Raw genomic sequence first — 20,903 nt, 5'->3', positions numbered from 1 at the left:
GCCAAATCAAATAATAAAGCTGCAGAATAGAAACATATAAAATGGGAGCAGGCGTATGCCATTCGGCCCTTCGAGCCAGCTGTGCCATTCAACACGATCATGGTTGATTCTCTATCTCAATGTCATAGCGCTCTCCTCACACTCTTGACACCTTTAGAGTCTAGGAATCTATTGTGACGTGACCACTACAGTCTTCTGTGGTAGAGAATTCCACAGGTTCACCGCCCTCGGAGTGAAGAGATTTCTTATCATCTCAGTCCGAAATGGCCTGCCCCATATCCACTGAACCCGAGTTCTCGACCCCCTCCCTCCCCCTGCCAGAAGAAACAATATCCCTGCATCCAGTTCTGTCCAGCCCAGTCAGAATTTTATACGTTTCAATTAGACACTCTACCATTCTTCTAAATTCCAGTCGACCCAATCTCTCCTCGTGCTATAATCCTGCCAGTAGGTGAACCTTCGCTACACTCTACGGCAAGTATATCCTTTCTTAAATAACGATACCAAAACTGCACACAAAACTCCATTTGTTGTCTCACCAAAGCCCTGTACAGCTGCAGTGAAACACTCTTTTTTAAAAAAAATGTTTTTTATTGAGTTTTCATATTTTATATTGAATAAATAACAAATTATTAGAGAGAGAAAAACAAAAAAAAACACGCAAAAATTAACATGTATATTTACAGGTAAGCATCGTCGTAATAACAACTGTGATAACAACGCCCCCTTTAGCCGGCATACATATTGTACATTCCCCAATATGGCCGAGGCACATGTTTATAGGCATTTATTTACAGGTTGGTTTTGGGCCTTAGCTAGCCATCAAACACCCATAACAAATCCGTAGCGCCCCCCCCCCCCCCCCCCCCCCCCCCCCCCCCCCCCCCCGGCTACCTTCCCCCGATTCCCGTCCATTTCCCCCTGATTCTTGGCCACCCAACTATTCTTCCTCTTGTACGTTGGCCACTAAACAGGTCCCGGAGCGATTGCACGAATGGCTCCCACGTTCTGTGGAAGCCGTCGTCCGACCCTCGGATGGCGAATTTGATTTTCTCCATTTGGAGATATTCCGAGAGGTCGGACAGCCAGTCTGCAGCTTTGGGCAGTGCTGCTGACCGCCAGCCAAACAGGATTCTACGGCGGGCGATCAGGGAGGCAAAGGCAAGGGCGTCCGCCCTCCTCCCCAGGAATAGATCTGGCTGGTCTGAAACCCCGACGACTGCCACTATCGGGCATGGCTCCACCCTTACCCCCACCACTTTGGACATAGCCTCGAAGAAGGCTGTCCAGTACTCCACAAGTCTGGGGCAAGACCAGAACATGTGGGCGTGGTTGGCCGGGCCTCTTTGGCACCGTTCACATCTGTCCTCCACCTCCGGGAAGAACCTACTCATACGGTTTCTTGTTAAGTGGGCTCTATGTACCACTTTTATTTGCGTCAGGCTGAGCCTTGCGCACGTGGAGGTGGAGTTGACCCTATGCAGTGCTTCACTCCAGAGTCCCCACCCTATCTCAATCCCCAGGTCGTCCTCCCATTTCATTCTTGTTGCGTCCAGTACGGTGTCGTCCCTTTCTACCAGTCGGTCATACATGTCGCTACAGTTCCCTTTCTCTAGGATACTTGTGTCCAGTAGGTCTTCCAGTAGTGTCTGTCGTGGCGGTTGTGGGTACGTCCTTGTCTCCTTTCGTAGGAAGTTTTTGAGCTGCAGGTACCGTAGCTCGTTCCCCCCAGCTAGCCAACATTTCTCTGTCAGTTCGTCCAGTGTTGCAATCCTGTCGTCCATGTATAGGTCCCTGACTGTCAGTGTCCCCCCGTCCTGCCTCCACCTTTTGAAGGTGGCGTCAGTCAGTGCTGGTGTGAACCTATGGTTGTTGCAGATGGGAGCCTTGTCCGACATTTTGGTCAGGCCAAATTGCTGCCGCAGTTGGTTCCAGGATTGGAGGGTGGCTGTCACCACTGGGCTGCTGGAGTGTTTTTTGGGTGGGGATGGGAGTGCTGCCGTGGCGAGGGCCCGGAGGGAGGTCCCCATGCAGGAGGCCTCCTCCACACGCACCCACTCGGCTTCTGGGTCCTGGAACCAGCCCCTTACTCGCTCGGCTGTTGCCGCCCAGTGGTAGAATTGTAGATTCGGGAGGGCTAGCCCCCCCTGGATTTTGTTTTTTGTAGGACCTTCTTTGGGATCCTAGCATTTTTACCCCCCCCATACGAACGCCATGATAAGTTTGTCCAGCACTTTGAAAAAGGCCTTGGGGATGTAGATCGGAATGGATCTAAACAGGAAGAGGAACCTGGGCAGTACGTTGCAGTGAAACACTCTTGTTCCTGAACTCAAATCCTCTTGCAATGTAGACCCAAAATACCATTTGCCTTCGTAACTACTTACTATACTGGCATGTTTGCTTTCAGGGTATGGCATATTAGGATACCCAGGTTCATTTGTACAGCAACATTTCATAATCTATTAACATTTAAATAATACTCTGCCGTTCTGTTTCTACGTCCAAAGTGGATAACTTCACATTTATCTATGTGATACAACATTTGCCACAAATTTACTCACTCACTCAACTTGTCGAAATCAACTTCAAGCCCCTTAACAAAATTCTCACCACTCACATTCCCTCCAGTTGTGTCATTAGCAAACTTGGAAATATTACCTTTGGTTCCCTCACCCAAATCATTGATGTATATTGTGAATAGCTGGGGCCCAATTACTGATCCCTGTGTGGACCCTACTAGTTACAGCCTCAAAAAAACTCTGGTAGGTGTATCTCACATGTTTTCCCTTCCATAAATCCACATTGACTTTATCTAATCTAGTTGATATTTTATAAATGTCCTGTTATCAAATCCATTATAATAGACTTCAGCGTTTTCTGTGCTACTGATCTTAGGCTAGCTGGTCTGTAGTTCCCTGTTTTCTCTCTCTTCCCCCTTTTTCCCCCCCCCCCCCCTCTTTTTTTTTTAAATAGCGGGGTTACATTTGCCACATTCCAATTCGACCTTTCCAGAATCTATAGAATTTTGGAAGATGACAACCAACACATCCATTATTTCCATGGCCATGTTCTTTAGTACCCTGCAATGTAGATTATCAGCCCCTGGGGATTTATCGCCTTTCAGTCCCATTAGTTTTACCTGCATTATTTTTCTAGTAATATTTCCCGTGCCAGCCTCCCCGGACAGGCGCCGGAATGTGGTGACTAGGGGCTTTTCACAGTAACTTCATTGAAGCCTACTCATGACAATAAGCGATTTTCATTTCATTTTTCATTTCCTCCATTTCATCCTCCTCACTGGAGCTTGATTCCTTAGCGTTTCTGGGAGGTTACTCCATGAAGACAGAACTAAAGCTTGTTTAACTGCTCTGCCATGTCTTCATTCTGTATTAGAAATTCTCCTGTTTTGGATTGTAAGGGACCCACATTTGGTTTCACTAATTTTTTTCTTTTTCCATACTTAAGCTTTTACAGTCTGCTTTTATGTTACTTGCAAGTTTGCTGTCATACTCAATTTTCCCCCTTTATGTGGTCTCACCAGTCTTGCAAAGTTATAACAAGGCTTCCCTACTTTGATACTCACTTCCTTCTGGATTAAAGGCTGTCATTATATTTGCCGTACTAGTTACTTGCTGTACCTTCATGTAAATTTTTTCTGAGTCATATATAAGGACACCTAGCTGCCTGGTGCAGCATTCTGCAGTTTCCATCCACAACTTTACACTTTCCCACATTATTCTCCATTTTTGCCCATTCTTAACCTATCCTTAACATATCGTATATCTTTTTGCAGTCCCTTTGTATCCTCCTCACAACTTGCTTTCCGAGCTACCTTTGTATTATCAATAAATTTGTCTACTATACAGTTGGTCCCTTCATCCAAATAAATTGTAAATAGTTGAGGTCCGAACACTGATTCATGTCGCACGCTACTGGTTAGTTTGCTGACCTAAAAATGATCCATTTATCCCTACTCTTTGTTTCCTGTTAGTTAGTAAATTTTCTGTTCATGTTAATATGTTACCACAACACCATGAACTCGTATTTGTGTAGTAAACTTTAGTGTGGTACCTTATCGAATGCCTTTTTGCAAATCCAAATACACTACTCCTAATGGTTTTCCTTTAAAAATGTAATCAGTAGAGCAAATAAAGTAAGGGAAAATTGGCATAGTCCCAGCTGACATCGGCTTCTTTCCCCTTTGACGGGGAAGAGCTGACTGATGGTGATTTAAAAAAAAATATATTTTTATTAAGGTATTTGAAAGTTTTTATAATAGTAACAATGACATCAAAATGGCATAATAAACACCCCCCCCCCCCCCCCCCCCGCCCCCCAGTCCAATCTTCACACACCCCAACCATAAAACAACAACCCGGCCCTCCCACCGTGGAATACTACATCTGCTGACATTTTAATTTTCCCCGAGAAGTCAACGAACGACTGCCACCTCTGAAGGCGAACTTTATCTTATCGAGACTGAGAAACCCAGCCATGTCACTGACCCAGGTCTCTACACTCGGGGGTTTCAAGTCCCTCCACATTAACACGATCCGTCTCCGGGATACCAGGGAGGCAAAGGCCAAGACGTCAGCTTTTTCCGCCCCCTGAACTCCCGGCTCTTCCGACACTCCAAAGATCGCTACCTCCGGACTCGGCACCACCCGTGTTTTAGTACCGTGGACATTGCCTTAGCAAAATCCTGCCAAAACCCTCTAAGCTTCGGGCATGCCCAAACCATGTGGACATGATTTGCTGGGCTTCCCGCGCACCTCGCACACCTATCCTCAATCCCGAAGAACTTACTCATCCTAGCCGCTGTCATGTGTGCCCGGTGGACTACCTTAAATTGTATCAGGCTGAGCCTGGCGCATGATGAGGATGTATTAACCCTGCTTAGGGCATTTGCCCACAGACCCGCCTCTATCTCTCTCTTTCTCTCCCCCCCCCCCCCCCCCCCCCCCCCCCCCCCCCCCCCCCCCCCCCCCCCCCCCCCCCCCCCAGCTCGTCCTCCCACTTGCCCATAAGCTCCTCCACCGGAGTTCCTCCTCCTCCGAAAGCTCCTGGTAAATATCCAATACCTTCTCCTCTCCCTCCCAGGTACTGGAGACTACTCTATCCTGTATCCCTCATGGCGGCAGCAGCGGAAATCCCAGAACCTGTTTTCTCAGGAAGTCTCGCACCTGCAGATATCTAAACCCACTCCCTGCTGGCAATTCAAATTTATCCTCCAAAGCTTTCAAGCTGGAGAAGCTCCCGTCTATAAATAGATCCCCCATCCTTCTAATTCCTGCCCTTTGCCAACTCCGGTACCCTACCCGGCACAAACCGATGATTATTATAAATCGGGGTCCAAACCGATGCTCCCTCCACTCTCTTATATCTCCTCCATTGCCCCCGGATTCTCAGAACCTCCACTACCACCGGACTTGTGGAGTATCGGGCCGGCGAGAACGGGAGAGGTGCCGTTATCAGTGCTCTCAAATTGGTGTCTTTGCATGAAGCCGCCTCCATCCACTCCCATGCCGACCCCTCCCCCACTACCCACTTCCTAATCATGGCTATATTAGCCGCCCAGTAGTAATTGCAGAAGTTCGTCAGCGCCAGCCGCGGGGTTTTACCCGCCCACACAGAGCCCAAAATAACCTTATTCACCCGCTTGAAAAAGGCCTTTGGGATGAAGATGGGGAGGCACTGAAAGACAAACAGAAATCTGGGGAGGACTGTCATTTTCACAGTCGGTACCCTCCCCGCCAGTGATACCAGGAGCATGTCCCATCTCTTAAAGTCCCTTTTGTTTGTTCTACCAACCGGATAGGCTAAACTTGTGCAGTGCCTCCGATTCCCGAGCCACCTGGACCATGGCCAATGGCTCTATGGCCAGAGCAAACAGTAACGGGGAGAGGCGGCATCCTTGCCTCATCCCTCGGTGTAGTTTAAAATACCCCAACCTCAGCAGGTTCATATGCACACTAGCTACTGGTGCCTGATAGAGCAACCACACCCAGTCAATAAAGCCCTTAACAAACCCAAACCTTCCCAGCGCCTCCCACAGGTAATTCCACTCCAGCCGATCAAAAGCCGCATCCATCGCTACCTCCACCTCCTCTCCTTCTGAGGGCATCATAATAACATTTAAAAGCCTTCGAACATTGGCCGTGAGTTGCCTGTCCTTTACAAATCTTGTCTGGTCTTCCCCTATCACCTCCGGGACACAGTCCTCTATCCTAGTGGCCAGTATCTTAGCCAGCAGTTTGGTGTCCACATTCAGTAGCGAAATTGGTCTGTATGACCTGCATTGCTCCGGATCCTTCGCCCATTTCAGGATCAATGAAATCAAAGCCTGCAACGTTGTTGGGGGGGAGGACTCCCTTCTCCCTCACTTAAATAATCTTTGTCCCTTTATAGCCTTGTTATGTCCTCTTCACAGCTTGCTTTCCTACCTATCTTTGTATCACCAGCAAATTTAGTAGCCATACCTTCGGTCCCTTCTTCCAAGTCAGTTATATAAATTGCAGAGTAGGGCAGCACGATGGCATTGTTGCTTGACAGCGCCGAGGTCCCAGGTTCGATCCCGGCTCTGGGTCACTGTCCATGTGGAGTTTGCACATTCTCCTCGTGTTTACGTGGGTTTCGCCCCCACAACCCAAAAATGTGCAGGGTAGGTGGATTGGCCACACTAAATTACCCCTTAATTGGGAAAAATGAATTGGGTACTCTAATTTAAAAAAAATATATATATATAAATTGCAAAAGGTTGAGGCCCCAGCACTAATCCCTGTGCCACACACCACTCATTAACATCTTGCCAGCTAAACAAACAAACTGCGCCATCAAAATCATTTGATAGAAACAGGAAGCTTTTCACCAAAAAGCTAACTCACCAGGCAAATCCAAAACAATTAGAAAGTCAAGGAAAGGCATCACGGGGCAGCAGATAGGTAGGTGATTGGATGGCAATTGTCTTTTACTTTTGTCCAAGTTAGCAACATGGGTTAAGTGAGTGGGTAAAAAGATCTATTTATGCCTACTCTTTGTTTCTTACCAGCTAGCCAATCCTCTATTCATGCCAATGTGTTACCCCTGCTCTATGAGCTTTTATTTTCTGCAATGACCTTTAATGAGTCACCTTATCACACACCTTCTGGAAATATAAACGCAGTACATTCAGCAGTTCCCCTTTACCCACAGCACATAATTTAGAACTTTTTCTCCTGGTCCATCTTTGGCCTTTTCCATAATTTCACCAGGCGAGCTCAATGGTGACCATGCCACCAAAGTGCTCTCCCACCGGTCATAAATTCAGAAAGATATAGGAGCAGAATTAGGTCATTTGGCCCATTGAGTCTGCTCCGCCATTCTATCATGGCTCGTATGTTCCTTATCTGCTACCTACAATGCTACAAACCTAGAGTTGGATTGGAAAATCAGCCAGAGCACCTCCTTCCTAGAACACATGACCTAGGAGCAGGAGTAGGCAATTTACCATCCCGAGCCTAAACACCTTCAATGTGATCATGGCTGATCCCATCCTGGCCTCAACTCCACCGTCCTACCTGTTCTCCATAACCCTTCAACCCATTACCAATAAAAAATCTGTCTAACTTCTCCTTAAATTTACTCACTGTCCCTGCATTGACCGCACTCTGGGGTAGTGAAGGGATCACAACCCTTTTGGGTTACAAATCTGTTTTAAATCTGTTACCTCTTGTTCTTTTTAAAATAAATTTAGAGTACCCAATTCATTTTTTCCAATTAAGGGGTAATTTAGCGTGGCCAATCCACCTAACCTCCACATATTTTGGGCTGTGGGGCGAAACCCACACAAACACGGGGAGAATATGCAAACGCCACACGGACAGTGACCCAAGAGCCGGGATCGAACCTGGGACCTCGGCGCCATGAGGCAGCAATGCCAACCACTGCGCAGCCGTACTGTCCTCGTTACCTCTTATTCTAAGATTATGACCTCTCGCTTTAGAATGCCCCGCAAGTGGAAGCATCAGCTCCATGTCTACTTTATCCATGCCGTTTAGCACCTTGTATACCTCGATTTGATCTCCCCTCATTCTTCTAAACTCGACAGAATATATGAAATGAAAATGAAAATCGCTTATTGTCACAAGTAGGCTTCAAATGAAGTTACTGTGAAAAGCCCCTAGTCGCCACATTCAGGTGCCTGTTCGGGGAGGCTGGTACGGGAATTGAACTGTGCTGCTGGCCTGCTTGGTCTGCTTTCAAAACCAGCGATTTAGCCCTGTGCTAAACTGTTCAATCTCTCCTCATACGACAAACCCATCTCTGGAATCAATCTAGTGAATCTCCTCTGAACTGCCTCCAATGCCACTACATCTTTCCTCAAATAAGGAGACCAAAACTGTGCACAATACTCCAGGGTCGGTCGTATCAGTGCCTTGTATAACTGCAACAACACTTCCTTACCATTGTATTCAATTCCTTTTGCTATAAATGCCAAAATTCCATTTGCTTTCCTGATTATCTGCTGCACCTGCATGCTCGTTTTCTGTGACTCATGCGCGAGGTCACTCCAATCCCTCTGCATCAGAGCTCCCCGAAGTCTCCCCCCATTTAGATAATAAGTTGCCTTTCCATTTTTTCAACAAAATGCATGGCCTCACACTTATCCACTATACGATCTTTTATTTTAGCTTCAAATAAGAGTCAAAAGTCTGGTTGATTGAAGGTGTCTAAAATACAACTTTATTTGCTAATCATTCACCTTGACTCACATAAAAACAAAAACGTTGATCAGAATAATACATAAACTGGTGAAAACATAATGAAAAGAGTTAAACACGAGCATGAGAAAATATAAAGAAAATGAGAAATCAGTAGATGGTTCAGAATTTCATGAAAGCATAAGTTCAGAACAAAAGTATAATCATGAAGTCTCATTCTTAAAGAAATTCTTATCAATGGTCTAATCCCTCATTTACTCTCATTGGTTTCTAATTATCAGCAGAGGCGTCCTGGTTTATTCAAATAACTGTCTGTCGCTGAGAAAATGATTTGTTCATCAAACTGTGGCCATTACTTAAGATTTACTAATGTCCATCAAATTAATTTAATGCCTGCCATGTGCGCCAGTCTGACAAAGATAAGGTGCATTAACCTTGCTATTGATTAGTATTTGATACACATTCATTACTAAATGTGCGGTTTATTCATTACAAGAAGCCTTTATGCAATGTTTCATGAAACAATATTAGATGCCTGCAAACATCGCAATTCTTTTTTTAAAAAATAATTTTTATTCAGATTTTCACAAAATATCAATAACAGAAAATATTAACAAAAAATATTAACAACTAAGAAAAACGAGAGCAAACCCCCCCCCCCCCGCTAAATACAAAAAAGAAGAAATAGATTAACACCCGTCATAAACAAAGAACACATGTACACGTCCCTTCAACCCAACCCACCGAAACGACTCCCCTCCCCCGGGCAGCTGCTCCTGCTGGCCTTTTTCCCTACCGTTCTGCCAGCAAATCTAGGAAAGGCTGCCATCGCCTGAAAAACCCCTGTACTGATCCCCTCAGGGCAAATTTCACCCTCTCCATTTTGATGAACCCTGCCATATCATTGATCCAGGCCTCCACGATTGGGGGCCTCGCATCCTTCCACTGAAGAAGAATACTCCGCCGGGCTACTAGGGATGCAAAGCCCAGAACACCGGCCTCTTTCGCCTCCTGCACTCCCAGCTCCACTGCAATCCCAAATATTGCGAGTCCCCAGCCTGGCTTGACCCTGGACTCTACCACCCTCGACACCGTGCTTGCTACCCCCTTCCAAAATTCCCCCAGCGCTGGGCATGCCCAGAACATATGGGCATGGTTCGCTGGGCTCCCCGAGCACCTAGTACACCTGTCTTCGCCCCCAAAGAACCTACTCATCCTCGTCCTGGTCCTATGAGCCCCATGTAGCACCTTGAACTGTATGAGGCTAAGCCTTGCACAAGAAGAGGAGGAGTTCACTCTTTCCAGAGCATCTGCCCACATCCCCCTCCTCAATCTCCTCACCCAGCTCCTCTTCCCATTTACCCTTCAGCTCCTCCACCGAGGACTCGTCTACCTCCTGCATCACTTGGTACATGTCCGAAATCCCCCCCCCTCCAACCCACACCCCCGAGAGCACCCTGTCCTGGACCCACGTGGGGGCAACAGAGGGAACCCCGCCACCTGCCGCCTGGCAAACGCCCTTACCTGCATATACCTAAAAATGTTCCCCGGGGCGAGCCCGAATTTCCCCTCTAACTCACCCAGGCACGCAAACTTCCCGTCTATAAACAGGTCCCTCAACCTCCTAACCACCTGCCCTGTGCCAACTCAGGAACCCGCCATCGATTCTCCCTGGAACAAACCGGTGGTTCCTCCGTATCGGGGACGCCATCAAGACCCCCACCTCCCACCTGTGCCGTCTCCATTGCCCCCAAATTTCGAGGGTAGCCGCCACCACCGGGCTCGTAGTATACCTCGTTGGAGGGAGCGGCAATGGCGCTGTTACCAGCGCCTCCAGGCTCGTGTCCACACAGGACGCCATCTCCATCCTCTTCCATGCTGCCCCTTCCCCGTCCATTACCCACTTACGCACCATCGCTGCGTTGGCAGCCCAATAGTACCCACAGAGGTTGGGCAGCGCCAGGCCCCCCTCTCCCTGCCCCACTCCAGAAACACCCTTCTCACCCTCGGGGTCCCGTGCACCCATACAAATCCCATAATACTCCTGTTGACCCTCCTAAAAAAGGCCTTCGGGATAAGGATGGGGAGGCACTGGAACAGGAACAAAAACCTCGGGAGCACCGTCATCTTGACTGACTGCACCCTGCCCGCCAGCAACAGCGGCAACATGTCCCATCTTTTAAACTCGTCCTCCATTTGCTCCACCAGCCATGTAAGGTTAAGTTTGTGTAGGGCCCCCCAGCTCCGGGCCACCTGGACTCCCAGGTACATAAAGCTCCTCTCCGCCCTTTTTAGTGGGAGCCTACCAATCCCCCCCCCCCCCCCTCCTGATCCCCCGGGTGCACGATGAACAGCTCGCTCTTACCCAGGTTGAGCTTGTACCCTGAAGTCCCCAAATTCCCTGAGAATCATCATCACCTCTGGCATTCCCCCCACTGGGTCCGCCATATATAGCAATAAGTCATCTGCATAAAGCGACACTCGGTGCTCTCCCCCCCCCAAAGCACCAGTCCCCTCCAGTTCCTCGACTCCCTCAACGCCATGGCCAGGGGTTCGATTGCCAACGCAAAGAGCAAGGGGGACAAGGGGCACCCCTGTCTCGTCCCTCGGTATAACCGAAAGTACTCCGATCCCCTCCTATTCGTGGCCACGCTCGCCATCGGGGCCTCGTATAACAACCTCACTCATCTGACAAACCCCTCCCCAAACCTTTCCAGCACCTCCCACAAGTACCCCCACTCAACCCTATCAAAGGCCTTCTCCGCGTCTAGCGCCACCACTATCTCCGCTTCCCCCGCTACCGCCGGCATCATTATAACATTCAAGAGCCTCCATATGTTGGTGTTCAGCTGCCTTCCCTTCATGAACCCCGTCTGATCCTCGTGGATGACCCGCGGCACACAGTCCTCTATTCTTGTGGCCAAGATCTTCGCCAACAGCTTGGCGTCTACATTTAACAGCGAGATCAGCCTGTATGATCCACACTGCAGGGGGTCCTTGTCCCGCTTAAGGATCAAGGAAATCAGCGCCCGGGACATAGTCGGGGCTCCCCCCCCCCCCCCCCCCCACTACTCCCTTGCCTCGTTGAAGGTCCTAACCAACAGGGGACCCAGCAGGTCTGCATACATTTTGTAGAATTCGACCGGGAACCCATCTGTCCCTGGCGCCTTCTCCGACTGCATGCTCCCTATCCCTTTGATGCACCACATTCCCTCCCCTATCCTTAACTGCACCAATCTCCCTGGCCGCATCCCGCTTACGGAGCTGATGCGCTAGCATCCTGCTAGCCTTCTCCCGATATTCATACTCCGCTCCCTGTGCCTTCCTCCACTGAGCTTCCGCCTTTCTGGTGGTCAGTAAGTCGAACTTGGCCTGAAGACTATACCGCTCCCCCAGCAATCCCTCCTCCAGAGCCTCCGCGTATCTCCTATCCACCCTCACCAACTCCCCCACCAGCTTCTCCCTCTATCTCTGCTCTCTCCTCTCCCTATGGGCTCGGATGGAGATCAACTCCCCTCTAATCACCGCCTTCAATGCCTCCCAAACCGTCCCTACTCGGACCTCCCCATTATCATTGGCCTCCAGGTACCTCTTGATACAACCTCGAACCCGTCCGCCCACCTCCTCATCTGCCAGCAGCCCCACCTCCAAGCGCCAGAGCGGGCGCTGGTCTCTCTTCTCCCCCAGCTCGAGGTCCACCCAGTGTGGGGCATGATCCGAAATGACTATCGCCGAATATTCGGCATCCTCCACCCTCAAAATCAGCCCCCTGCTCATAATTTAAAAATCAATCCGGGAATTGGCCTTATGCACATGGGAGAAGAATGAAAACTCCCTGGCCCTCGGCCTCGCAAACCTCCAAGGATCCACCCCTCCCATCTGGTCCATAAACCCCCTCATCACCTTAGCCGCCGCCAGCCTCCTACCTGTCCTGGACCTGGATCGATCCAATGGGGGATCCAGCACTGTATTGAAGTCCCCCCCCCATTATCAGGCCCCCCGTCTCCAGATCTGGAATGCGGCCCAACATGCGCCGCATAAAACCCGCATCGTCCCAGTTCGGGACGTATACGTTCACCAGCACCACCCGCTCCCCCTGCAGCTTGCCACTCACCATCACATACCTCCCGCCGCTGTCCGCCACCACATTTAACGCCTCAAACGACACCCTCTTTCCCACCAGGATCGCCACCCCCTGATTTTTTGCATCCAGCCCCAAATGAAACACTTGGCCCACCCACCCCTTCCTCAGTCTAACCTGGTCCGCCACCTTCAGGTGTGTCTCCTGAAGCATTGCCAGGTCCGCTTTCAGCCCCTTCAGGTGTGTAAACACCCAGGCCCGTTTGACCGGCCCATTCAGCCCCCTCACATTCCAAGTTATCAGCCGGATCAGGGGGGGCTTCCTGCCCCCCTCCCCCGCCGACTAGCCATAACCCTTCCCCTGCCCGCCACTGGCCAGCGTCCCCCGCTCGGCCCGTTCCCCACGGCGGCAAACCCCCATCTCGACCCCCCCCCCCCCTGCATACTCCAGCTCCTTCCTGGCCATTCCAGCAGCAACCCAGTACACCCCCCCCCCCCCCCCCCCCAAAAGCTAGGACCCCTCCTAGCCGCATTACTCCCTCCATAGTACTCCCGTAAGCCAGCTGACCCCGGCAACTCCCGCCACTCCTCCGACCCCTCCCAGCGTGGGGCTACCCCTCCTCCCCAGTACCCACCAGCAGGCTCTCCTCCTCCTCCTCCCGCTCTCACGCGGGAAAAAAGCCCGCGCTTCCCAGCTCCGACCCCGCCCCCATCAACCCTCAGCGCAGGAAAAAGCCCGCGCTTTCCACCTGCCCGACCCTGCCTCCTCTAAAGCAGCTCCCATTGTCGGCCCAATCCCCTCGCGGGGCCCCAGCCCCCCTCCCACCACCAGCTCCCCACACTGCAAGTCTACCCCCCGCCTCTAGCCCATCCACCGAACCCACGCAAAATGACAGTACCCCACCCGCCCTGAAAACAACACAGAACCAGCATTAAACAGAAAGCCCCCCCTCAGAAAATAACACAGTTACATACAGACCCCCGCACCCAACCCTCAGTTTGAGTCCAACGTCTCGGCCTGCACGAAGGCCCACGCCTCCTCCGGGGACTCGAAGCAAAAGTGTCGATCCTCGTAGGTGACCCACAAATGCGCCGGCTGCAACATGCCAAACTTCACTCCTTTTCTGTGGAGCACCGCCTTCGTCCGGTTGTACCCGGCCCTCCGCTTAGCCACCTCCGCACTCCAGTCCTGGTAGATCCGTACAACCGCGTTCTCCCACCTGCTACTCCGCTCCTTCCTGGCCCACCTGAGCACACACCCCCGGGCAACGAACCGGTGGAACTGCACCAGCACCGCCTGTGGCGGCTCATTCGGCTTGGGCCTCCTTGCCAGTATTCTGTGGGCCCCTTCCAGCTCCAGGGGCCCCTGGAAGGACCCAGCTCCCATCAGCGAACTCAGCAGGACGACCACGTAGGCCCCCAGGTCTGACCCCTCCAGCCCCTCCGGGAGGCCCAGGATCCGCAAATATTTCCACCTCGACCGGTTCTCCATCCCCACGAACCGCTCCTGCCACTTTTTATGAAGCGCCTCATGCATCTCCACCTTTACCGCGAGGGCTGAGACCTCATCCTGTCTTTCAGAGGCCTGCTGTCGGATCTCCCGGATTGCCACCCCCTGGGCTGTCTGAGTCTCCAGCAGCTTGTCGATGGAAGCCCCCAACGGCTCCAGCAGCTCCGCCCTGAGTCCCTGAAAGCAGCGCCGGAGAGACCCCGCCGTTCCCGCGCCCACCGCCTCCAGGCCTCCGCCGGCCGCCATCCCGCGCTTCCTCCCTCGCTTTTTCTTTGGCGCCGCCACCGCCATCCTGGTCGCCCCACTCCCGGCCCAGGCCACACACTGATGGGGAACTGCCGCCGACCCCCTCCCACGCCGGGAATCGCCGAACAAGCACCGCTGGGGGGCCCCAAAAAGAGCCCAAAAGTCCGTTCCTGGCGGGAGCTGCCAAACGCATGGCCCAGCTCTGCACAGCCGCAACCGGAAGTCAAACATCACAATTCTTATTCATTATCTGAAACACTGACTATCTTTCCATATTTCTGTCCTTTTAAAATATTCCATTCTCTGTCTATGCACCAAATAAATTAATGAACCAGTACATCAGTAATCTATCATCCACTTTAAACTCTATCTGCCACATTTTAGCCCACTCTCCTAACCTATATCCATTTGTAAAGTTCTTATTTCCTCATTGCAATTTACTGTCCCACCTATTTTTGCGTCATCTGCAAATTTGGCGATAGGACCTTCTATCCCTGTATCAAAGTCGTTTTATATAGATTTTAAACAGCTGGGGCCCAAGGACCGAACCCTGTGACACCCCACTAGTTACATCTTGCCATCCAGAACTCCCAACTCTCCTGTCCATCAGCCAGGACATGTCCTATCCACCTGATTAACTTCATTCCCTAAAATTTAATTTTGAACTGCCCTTTTCTTGCACTTTCACCTGTACCATCTCTCCAACCATGCATTTACCTGTCTGCTATTTCTGTATTAACTTGCTCATGGCACGGGAAATAATCCAGAGCTTACTAGCTTTGAGGTCCAACTTTTCAATATATTTCCGAGCTCCCTAAAATCTGCTTAAAGGACCTCATCCCTCTTTCTACCTATGTGATTGCACCCTGTTCAAAACAAAGTGAGATGCATTTGAAAATGAAATGAAAATCGCTTATTGTCACGAGTAGGCTTCAATGAAGTTACTGTGAAAAGCACCTAGTCGCCACATTCCGGCGCCTGTCCGGGGAGGCTGGTACGGGAATTGAACCGTGCTGCTGGCCTGCTTGGTCTGCTTTAAAAAGCAGCGATTTAGCCCAGTGAGCTAAACCAGCCCCTTGGGGCTCCTGCACTAACTAGCTAGTTTTCCTAGTCAGTCTGGCAGTTACCCAGTACCATTCTGCCTGCACATTCTTAAGCTCTAGAGTGACCACTTCCTGAAATGTGCTGTCTACATAACTCTCATCCTTGTGGCTGCACTGCAGGCAGCTAACTAATCCTGCAGCTCTGAAACCCAAAGCTCAAATTCCACCAGTTGACAGCATTTTATGTGCATTCGGCGGGGCGGCATTGCTATATTTATTTGACTACTACTAACTAATTTGGACAAAACAAAAAAATGGTAATACTCACCATCCTATCGTCTACATACCTGTTGCCTGTGATGCCACTCTTTTTTTCTTTGTTGATTTAGGTTTACGTGATGAGTTGTCTTTTTTGTGATAAACTTCTCTTTTCTATGACGTGTTTCTGATGGTGCAATTTTACTCCGCTGCCTGTTTTCTGCGCATTTAATTTGACTTCATAACTTCTGTCATTCCTCCAACTGGTGTATCTTCACCTACAGATGGAAGTCGCATAGCCCCTCACATTAGGCAAGAAGCTGGATTGTTGCATTTTACCAAAGTGACTAAAAGTGACGCTGGACACTACGTCTGTGTTGCATCAAATAGTCAAGGGAGAATCAGGGCACCTGTGCACCTTATTGTTGCAGGTAAGATTGTCTCTGTCAATATTTCAGCTGTCTGCTCATTTGGATCAGCCCACTTAATCAGCTGTCTATATATTGTGGTGAAGCTGAGGGCAGCGTGGTGGCACAGTGAGTAGCACTGCTGCCTCACGGCGCCGGGATCCCAGGTTCGATCCTAGCTCTGGGTCACTGTCTGTGTGGAGTTTGCACATTCTACCCGTGTCTGCGTGGGTTTCGCCCCCACAACCCAAAGATGTGCAAGGTAGGTTCATTGGCCACATTAAATTGCCCTTTAATTGGAAAAAATGAATTGGCAGTCTAAATTTATTTTTAAAATATTGTGGTGAAGTTTAAATCCAGCAGTGATTCCTCTGGTAAACAATTGCAATCTTAATCCCCAAATTGGTCCTTGAAAAGCTGAACAATCTTTCTCTGATCAGTTAAATTTGAATGCATTGACACATGCAAAATGCATTGCTAAAATTGGGTCAAATGTATTAAAAGTTGTGCAATTTTATTTAATTTTTCAGAAATCCAGCTAAGGAAAGAAAACTTTTACTCTGAACAACAAAAAGGCAGATGGTACATTGTTGTCTGCCTTTTGTTGAGTTTGAATTGCAGTGAAAGGCCCTGTTTGTCAGCTGTCATGGGTGGTCTTGATGCAATGTTTTGTTGCTCCTTCCAGGTAGTGAGGGTGTGTGTTTAGAATCTGCGAATGTTGAGACAGAGTGGAATGGGGTCTTACTCTAAACTAGATTCTACTCGACCTGGGAGTATATACATTTGGCAGTAGGGGCAAAGAGAAAACTGAATAATTTTGTATTGAAATGTCTCTTTTTGATGCAAGTGTAAAACCAACATTCCCTATCTGTGCCTTTCCCCTAGTTTTACCAAAGTTTAAGCTGGAGCCTGAGAACACAACTGTATATCAGGGGTATGTTGCAGTGCTGAACTGTCAAGCCACTGGAGAACCCCAGCCTAACATTCATTGGAAAGTGAAGGAGAATCCTGGCAAGGTCACACAGAGGTAGGGGGTGTTTTTTTTTAACCTACTGGCAGACAATAGTGCAAGTGTCGTGTACAGTTCTGGAATAAGCGCTGCGAGTCGTTGGTCAGTGAGGAAGAGACTCAAGATTCCACTTATAATTTAGCTGTGGAGTTCCTTAAACCCCTCTTCACTCACGGCTGAATCCTTGAAGTAAGAAACTAATTACGCAGAGTTTTGGATGCAGATTCTTTTTGTGACATTTCAACATGTTTCCACTGGTACAAGATGATATTCTTTTTATTCATTTTTCCCTCTTCCCCTAAAGATGGGATACAGTTCCATGGGTATGCATTTTTCACCCAAAGTGGCCATTTCTTCATGTGTCAACCCAGTTGAGGGGATTTGTTGTTGAGCCTGCTGCTGTCCTCAGAAGGTATATGCACACATTTTAGCAGATGCTATTAAATAACACACAGATATTCTGTTCATTAACGCTAGCTCCCATACTGCTTCAACTGAAATCAGTTAACTCAACCCAGACTGGGAACTAAATCTGAACTCTTCAAGGTTTGGAGGAATCTTTCATGCATGGTAGTGTATTTAACAAGAGAAGTTTTGGGGCTCCAAAGTTTACACGGGGATCATTATTAAAAGGAATGGCTCTGTACTTGATGTGGATTGTTATGACACCCTGGGCTAGTGACTGGGCAATTCCAGCCCCATTTGACCTGAAGTCGCAACACAGGGGAAATAAGATTTTATTTAAAATACCCGCGGGCCTTGAATGAGCCCCCATTGGATCATAGAATCCCTACAGTGCAGAGAGAGGCCATTCGACCCATTGGGAAGAGGCCCCACGCTACCCCATCCCCGGAGCCTAACCTAACCTTTTGAACACTAAGGGCAATTTAGCATGGCCAATCCACCTAACCTGTACATCTTTGGACTGTGGGAGGAAACTGGAGCACCCGGAAGAAACCCACGCAGACACGGGGAAAACGTGCCTATTCCGCACAGACACCCAAACTGCAATTGATCCCGGGTCCCTGGCAGCATGAACTACAGTCACCAGGTTTGAAACTTTAACATAAGAACAAGAACAAAGAAAAGTACAGCACAGGAAAAGACCCTTCGGCCCTCCAAGCCAGCGCCGACCATGCTGCCCGTCTAAACTAAAATCGTCTACACTTCCGGGGTTCATATTCCTCTATTCCCATCCTATTCATGTATTTGTCAAGATGCGCCTTAAATGTCACTATCGTCCCTGCTTCCACCACCTCCTCTGGCAGCAAGTTCCAGGCACCCACTACCCTCTGTGTAAAAAAACTTGCCTCGTACATCTCCTCTAAACCTTGCCCCCTTGCACCTTAAACCTTTGCCCCCTAGTAATTGACCCCTCTACACTGGGAAAAAGTCTGACTATCCACTCTGTCTATGTCCCTCATAATCTTGTAGACCTCTATCCGGTCGCCCCTCAGCCTCCTTTGTTCCAGTGAGAACAAACCAAGTTTATTCGACCTCTCCTCATAGCTAATGCCCTCCATACCAGGCAACATCCTGGTAAATCTCTTCTGCACCCTCTCTAAAGCCTCCACATCCTTCTGGTAGTGTGGCGACCAGAATTGAACACAATACTCCAAGTGTGGCCTAACTAAAGTTCTATACAGCTGCAACATGACTTGCCAATTCTTATGCTCAATGCCCCGGCCAATGAAGGCAAGCATGCCGTATGCCTTCTTGACTACCTTCTCCACCTGTGTTGCTCCTTTCAGTGACCTGTGGACCTGTACACCAAGATCTCTCTGACTGTCAATACTCTTGAGGGTTCTACCATTCACTGTATATTCCCTACCTGGATTAGACCTTCCAAAATGCATTACCTCACATTTGTCCGGATTAAACTCCATCTGCCATCTCGCCGCCCAAGTCTCCAAATGATCTAAATCCTGCTGTATCCTCTGACAGTCCTCATCGCTATCCGCAATTCTACCAACCTTTGTGTCGTTCGCAAACTTACTAATCAGAGTAACCTTTTTAGTATGTACAGTATAATAATTAATCTGACCGAAACATCTAGCTGACTACCTAATACTTCTTTATTAAAACCACTTCTGACTACCTCCACTCTTGACACACACACGCAAACACAAGCAAACACACATGTACACACAGACAAATAACACAGGAAGAAAGGGTGGTTGAAAGATAAAGCAAATGTTAATAAAATAAAAGAATAAAGGATCTTTGCACTGGTCAATGTCTTTCTGAAGTTCAGGTTTTCGTTTTGATATTTCTTCCTTCTAGGCTTGAGATGTTTTTCTCTGGAAATGTTGTCTACTGTCTCTGCAAATCTCAGCAACATTTCAAGTTCACAGCAAAGATATGCCAGGCCTTCACTGGTTTTCGCACAATAGAGCAGTTCTTCCCTTCACCAAGCAAGAGAGAGAGCTCATACCTTCTCCGTCCAAGGTCTAATCACTTTGCCAAGTTCTCTCAGAAAGCATCATGCAGGAACCAATCGCTGACCGTTGTCAGGCAGAACACTGTCCCTGGTCAGTCCACCAGTTGTCAGTTAACCAATTGAACCGACTTCCTCCAAAATTGGTACTAAGATTCAGTCGACCCTGAAGAGCCTGGCCTCTCCCCGCCAAACATGAAACCCGAGAACAGAATGTCCTGAGAGGAAGGCTGCATCAGCTATCCAGTCAAGCCAGAGAAGTGTTGGGCTGTAGAAAGTCACCCTTCTTTCTGAAGTTTCTTGGATTTCCACAGCAGAGTGGAAGCTAGTTTGAGAGGTGTGGTATACCTTTACTAGAGGGACAGCAGTTTGCCTTGGGTCATTTTGCTGGATTTTGATAGTTAAACATATGTAAGGGAGTGTTGCCTGGAAGGTGTTGACTTTTGAGTCTGACCAGGTAGGGAGTCTTTTGGGGAATGTTCTGTAAGACTATTTTTAACTGTGGAACTCTTGTGTGCTAAAGTGTTCTTTTTTTTTTCTTGTTAATCTTTATCTTTTAATTTGTAAAAACCCAGAGGTTGTACTGGACTTCTTTGCTGCTGAGATAAATACGTTTTGTTTCAGAATGCAAAAAAACGACTTCCAGTGGCGGCCATGGCGGGGTAGATCGCATATTTGATAGCTCCTGCCTGTGACAGACTTTTGGACCTTTTTCCCCCTTTTTTTTGGATTTTATGGGATAAATTGGTGAAGAGTGAGACAAAAAGGAGAAGTCCCCCTCCGGTGTATGGAACATTGGACCAGAAGTGGACGTTTGAGATGACAAAGTCCTATAATGGAGGCGCATGCAGAGCTGGTAACACGGGACAGCACGGCGGAGAGCAAGGGCCGCGGGGAGACGGCACAGCGGTCGACGGAGCAGCTGGTGAAGTTTTTCGAGGATTGCTTCGCCAAGCTGAAGAAGGACACGCTGGACCCGATTTAAGGCTTCGATTGATCAAGTGGTTCAGAATCAGGAAATCCACGGAGAGCGATCCAGGAGGTCGAACAAAGATTGTCCGAGCACGAGGAGTATATAACTGTGCTGGAAAGCAAGGTGGGGATGATGAACGACCGCCAGAAAAGATTGCAGGAGAAGCTGGAGGACCTGGAGAACAGGTCCAGGAGGCAGATGTGTGTTCAGGTGGGCCAAGGTGAGGGATCGGATGCGAGGA

The 20,903-nt window shown here is 49.1% G+C and overlaps 1 protein-coding gene across 1 annotated transcript in view; it reads left to right on the top strand.

Moving 5' to 3' along the window:
• Positions 1–20,903, top strand: part of LOC119966981 (inactive tyrosine-protein kinase 7-like) — a 331,205-nt gene that overhangs the window by 259,318 nt on the left and 50,984 nt on the right. The window contains exons 11-12 of the mRNA XM_038798955.1: positions 16,121–16,267; positions 17,129–17,270. Coding sequence (XP_038654883.1) covers positions 16,121–16,267; positions 17,129–17,270 — 289 coding nt within the window. The remainder of the gene's footprint in view (positions 1–16,120; positions 16,268–17,128; positions 17,271–20,903) is intronic.

This window comes from Scyliorhinus canicula, chromosome 6 (genome assembly GCF_902713615.1).
Source record: "Scyliorhinus canicula chromosome 6, sScyCan1.1, whole genome shotgun sequence".
NCBI classification, from domain to species: domain Eukaryota; kingdom Metazoa; phylum Chordata; class Chondrichthyes; order Carcharhiniformes; family Scyliorhinidae; genus Scyliorhinus; species Scyliorhinus canicula.
This window is presented reverse-complemented; position numbering and strand designations above follow the sequence as displayed.